This window comes from Aulostomus chinensis, chromosome 21 (genome assembly GCF_037954235.1).
Source record: "Aulostomus chinensis isolate RoL2024-O1b breed Wild chromosome 21, RoL_Achi_v1.0, whole genome shotgun sequence".
NCBI lineage: Eukaryota > Metazoa > Chordata > Actinopteri > Syngnathiformes > Aulostomidae > Aulostomus > Aulostomus chinensis.
Window position 1 is genome coordinate 23882583 of NC_141340.1, and position 5001 is coordinate 23887583.

General features: G+C 46.8%; 1 protein-coding gene across 1 annotated transcript; it reads right to left on the reverse strand.

The window, feature by feature from the left end:
• Positions 1-3336: 3336 nt before the first annotated feature.
• Positions 3337-4766, reverse strand: LOC147242069 (general transcription factor II-I repeat domain-containing protein 2-like). The gene is made up of 2 exons (XM_086191397.1): positions 4400-4766; positions 3337-4037 (listed from the first exon to the last, which is right to left on the reverse strand). Exons 1-2 carry the CDS (start codon positions 4764-4766, stop codon positions 3337-3339), a joined length of 1068 nt encoding a protein of 355 aa, XP_086047523.1.
• Positions 4767-5001: the final 235 nt, after the last annotated feature.

Sequence of the window (5001 nt, forward strand, 5' to 3'; positions counted from 1 at the left end):
CTCATGGTTCTCCCTCATACAAAGGTGCAACCAGAGAACATTACAAATGTTGTAACCTCTTAAGGAAAACCTATAGAGCAGGATTTAAATCACAAATACGTGGGTTTTATCTGAGATCAGGAGCTTTTCTTTAAAGTCCATGTTAATATTCAGGTCACTAAACTTCGGGTGAAGCTTGGGTTCTCGTCAGGAATACAACCTGCTTCTGGACTATGGGGATGTGCTTTGTGTGAGTGCATCATCTAAGTGTTTCAAGGGCAAGGCAAGGCAGTTTTCTTTGTAGCCCGTTTTCCCCACCAGTTTGTCTCCAGGCTTCATGGCATCATAACAACATCCTCTGCCCTCAGAGCCTCACATCGACTGAGGAGAAACTCCATAGAAAACCTTTAACAGGGAAAAATGGGAGAAACCTCAGGGTGAGGAGGGGAGGAGGATCCCTCACCAGGAGGGACAGACGGACAGGAGATGTTGGTACAGAGAAGAAAACAGTTTATAACACAGAATGTAGGAAACATGGAAATGTTAATAACAGTTGAAGAAGGAAGCTTCTGGAAGGGGAGGCAGGGAGAGCAAGCCAGCTTGATGGGGGACTGGATGGTAGACTGGTTCATGGAAGGGGAGGCAGGGAGAGCGAGCCAGCTTTATGGGGGACTGGATGGTAGACTGGTTCATGGAAGGGGAGGCAGGGAGAGCAAGCCAGCTTGATGGGGGACTGGATGGCAGACTGGTTCATGGGAGGGGAGCGCAGGCCTGTTTAACAGTAGGGAATAAGAGGGGGGGGGGTGGGGGGGCAATGCAGGTGGCTGTTGGAGCTCTGGTGGATCTGAGGAAACACAGAGAGACTGAGAGACACCAAGGCCAAACTACAAAGTGCAACAAGTAATGATATAAAATGGTTCATTGCTACCTGAACCAGTCCTGACTGAAGGCTCTGTCATAAAGGAAGATCTTAAGCCTGGACTTAAACGTAGTTAAAGTGTCTGCCTCTCTGACCCATGGAGAGATGCTGGTTCCACAGTAGAGGAACTGGTACCTGAAGGCTCTACCTCCCAGTCTGTTTTTAGAGATACTGGGAATCACTAAAAGACCTGCATTCTGGGAGCGGAGTGCTCTCAAGGCCTTGGATGCTATGTTTCATTGGGCTCTGAGATTTGTCACTGGCAGTCCTTGTCTCACCTCCACTGTGAAAGGTACATGAGATGGAACTCGCCTTCTCTGAGCCCCCCCAGATACGCACATAGGCTGACCCTCATTTATAAGGCTCTTTTTTGAGCGATTCAGCCTTTATGTGCTTTATTCCATAGAACAAGCAGCTGCTCTGCCTTCAGTTCTTGTACTATGCTTGTTGTAACTGTTCCATGTGTAAGAACTGAATTTGGAAAAAGAGCGTTCGGGTTTGGTGCCCCCTCGGCATGGGAGACGCTACAGCCTGAACTGAACTCCGTTCTTTCCTGAGGGACGGCCAGCCTGAGACCAATGAACAGCGCTTGTGTTTTTAAAATCTTAAATTGTTGTTTTATTCTTGTGTTACAGCTCTCGCACATTTTACTGAAAATGCTGTTGTTAATTTACAGTGTCACTTCCTAAAAGTGTTCCTATGACATGAGCTGCTGACCTCTTGGCCAGGGCACCCCTGAGAAAGAGATCCTGATCTCAAGGGGTTCTTCTCTGGTTAAATAAAGGTTAAATAAAAAAAATGCAAGAAATAGTCCATATACTTGAGCAAATCATGAGGAATTTATGAATATAAAACATGGCTGTGAAATCAGTGCTTCAGACACTACTAGTATCTAGATACAAAAGGATCCCCTGGGGCACCTTCAAGGACCCCAGAAGGTACCCCAGGCCCAGGTTGAGAACCTCTGTGTTGGTGGACATCCAGGCATGGTGCTGTGTGAGCTGTTATCTGAAGCTTTACAGCTTTACAGTTAATACCAACAAAGTCCGGAGAGTTAACAAGACTTGACAAGTTTCCTACTACTTTTAATGATGATCTGGAGCTGCAGTATAAATAGACGGCTCACCTCGCCGCTGCTCGCCGCTGCCTCGGCGCCTGACAACGAAGCTCCCATCCATCACCAACTTTTGTCACGCACTGTCACCCGAGGAGTTGTGATTAGCTGCCACAGCAACACTGAAAACAAGCCTTTTACTGGTAAGAAAACGTAAGGTGATTATCAGCAGCTGTTCACCTGACGACCCCCCCCCGCCCCCAGCGCAGCTCGCAGTTAAGCCCTGCAAACATCACTTCCCACTAATTAACTTTGTTTATAAGGGATATTAAGTTTAGCAGCTGCGTAGGTGTAAGTAACCTTCACAAAGTGCAGATGAGAGGAGACGAGGAAGCCTGCTCACGACTGTGAGAAGCACCAGCCCTGATGTGTGTGTGTGTGCATGTGTGCGTGCGCGCGCGCGTGTGTGTGTGTGTGTTTTTGTGTGTGTGTGTGTGTGTGTGTGCCGAGCAGTGACTGACGCACCACCACATCCACCAACGCCACCTACACATGCTGGAGGCGCCACTTCACACGCCACATCTACATGATGAAACAGGGCGAAGACAACAGGGTAACTTTGTTCTCTCTCTCCTTTGTGAGCCTGTTGAAAAGGAAAGTTTGATGAAAAGCTTTTGGATGCGTGAGATAAAATGGAAGAAGCACGGCCGCGACTGCTGTGATACGAGAGCTGAGCAGGTCCACAGGAAGGGAGTAAGAACCATGTTTCCATGGAACCTCCGCCACTTGTGGCCCTGTTCCAACAGCCCAAAAGAACTGGCTAACACCCGCTAACACCCGCTAACACCCGCTAGCACCTGCTAACACCTGCTAACACCTGCTAAAATCCTCTAACACAGGGGTGTCCAAACTTTTTTCATGGAGGGCCACATGCAGAAAAATATATGAAAGGCTGGGCCACTCACTAGAGATGAGGTTTATCGCCTCACCTCTAGTGTATAGTCAGTGTATTGAATTTAACAAAATCCATCAAATTTAGGTAGTCTATGCTTGATAACTGAATATGCTTAAAGGAAAAAAAACCTACATCACAACTTTCCATTCATGAATTCTCATTTATTTTATTTGTTTCCAAAAGGATTGTCAGCTCATTTGCAGCAGCCTTAGATTGCTTCTTAGTCAGGATGGTGACTCCTCTTCATAGCCCTGTATAAAGGGTGAAAATAAGATATTGATGCAGTTATTGAGTTTTTATTAATAAGTTATTAAAGTTGTTGACACAAACTAAAGTTTGTTAGAAAATGTTATCAATTTAAATTGTCTGAAGTAATTAAGTAATTGAGCTTGTGAACACATGGACACTGTATGATATTTTAACTCACCTTTAATAGGAACAGCGTTGCACTTCGTGGGAGCAGTGATGCTGCGCTTTGGACCCAAGCATGGCTGGCAGGTCAGGAGTGAGTTTGGTGGTTGAGATGCGAAGGACATCACGGAGGTGGCTGTCGGTCATTTTGGTTCTCAATCTGCTTTTGTTCAGAGTTAACAGAGAAAACGTTTGCTCACATATGTATGTCGAGCCGAACAGACTCATCATCCTTTTTGCATGACGTCGCATCAGAGGAAACTTGACTTTTTCCAAGCCCTGGTAGAAGTCGGGTAGGGAGAGCAACTGATGCTGATTCTTCAGAGAATCATCACATTGCATTTCGATAAGCTCCAACTGCAGACTCTCTTCCACTTCTTCTGCATCCATCAGGAAGGGAGTTGAGAACAGCTTGATTTCTTTCTCGATGGTAGAGAAATCTTGGAAACGCTGACTGAATTCTGTATTAAGAGATGTGACCACAGACACATATTTTTCCTTTTTTGCAGAAAGGTTGGCGTTTGGAAAACCACACTTGATTTCGGACAGCGTGGGGAAGTGCGCAACATTGAAGTTACGCAGTTGTGTCTCAAAGAGACGGAGCTTCGCGCGGAATGCTTTCATGTGCGCGCACAGCTGTGGCACAAGCTGGTCTTTGCCTTGCAGGCTCTTGTTCGGTGTGTTAAGATGACCAGTGAGATCAACTAGAAATGCCAGGTCTGCCAACCACAGAGGGTCACTTAGTTCACGGAGAGGTTTGTCCTTCTCTTTCAAAAACTGATCAATTTCTGATCTCAGGGAATAAAACCGCTGCAGCACGGAGCCACGGCTGAGCCAGCGCACATCACAATGGTAAAGAACGTCCCCGTATTCAGCATCAACATCAGATAGGAAAGCTTGAAATTCTCTGTGATAGAGCCCCCGTGCTCGAATTATGTTCACAGTTTTCACAACTGTATTCATCACATCATCAAGCTGGACTGTCTTGGCACAGAGGGCTTCTTGGTGGATGATACAGTGCATCTTAACACGCTGTCCCGCACCTTCGCGCACACCAGTGAGGCCACTCCTTTGCGCTCACCTGTCGTAGCTGGAGCCCCATCCGTTGTAACTCCGCACAGCTTGTCCCATTTAAGATCCATCTTGTCAATTGCATCTGATACAGCTCCAAACATGTCCTTTCCCGTTGTTGTGCCCTTTAGACTCCTCAGATCAAGCAGCTCCTCCGTAACATCCACTCCTCCATCCACTCCTCGCAGAAAAATCAGCAGCTGTGCGGTGTCTGTAGCATCGGTGCTCTCATCACATGCAATTGAGTAAAAGTCAAAAGCACAAGCTTTACGTGACACTTGGTGTTCTATGTTAGCTGACAAATCTTCAATTCGCCGCACAACTGTGTTTCGGGACATGCTCACGTTGTTAAATTCTTGCATCTTTTCTGGGCACATCGTTTCTGCAACTGTGACGAGGCACTGTTTTATGAAGTCACCATCTGAGAAAGGTTTCCCGTGCCGCGCTATGAGTTCAGCTATCTTCTAGCTTGCTAATGTGGCACTTTCTTGTATTTTGTTAGCACGGAGAAAGCACTGCTGTTGAGCGAGCAGGCTAGCTGCCAGCTGCTTAACTTTCTCTTCCCGCTCAGCACCGGTGTAGGACGTGTAGGTCTGATGTTTGGTTTCGTAG

What these genes read in the sequence shown, in the direction of transcription:
- LOC147242069 (XM_086191397.1), bottom strand. Translation starts at nt 4,766, where the DNA reads ATGTGCCCAGAAAAGATGCAAGAATTTAACAACGTGAGCATGTCCCGA. An exon ending in TGGGGCTCCAGCTACGACAG is followed by an intron (nt 4,038 to 4,399) that starts GTGAGCGCAAAG and finishes TGTGGTTGGCAG; the next exon opens with ACCTGGCATTTCTAGTTGAT.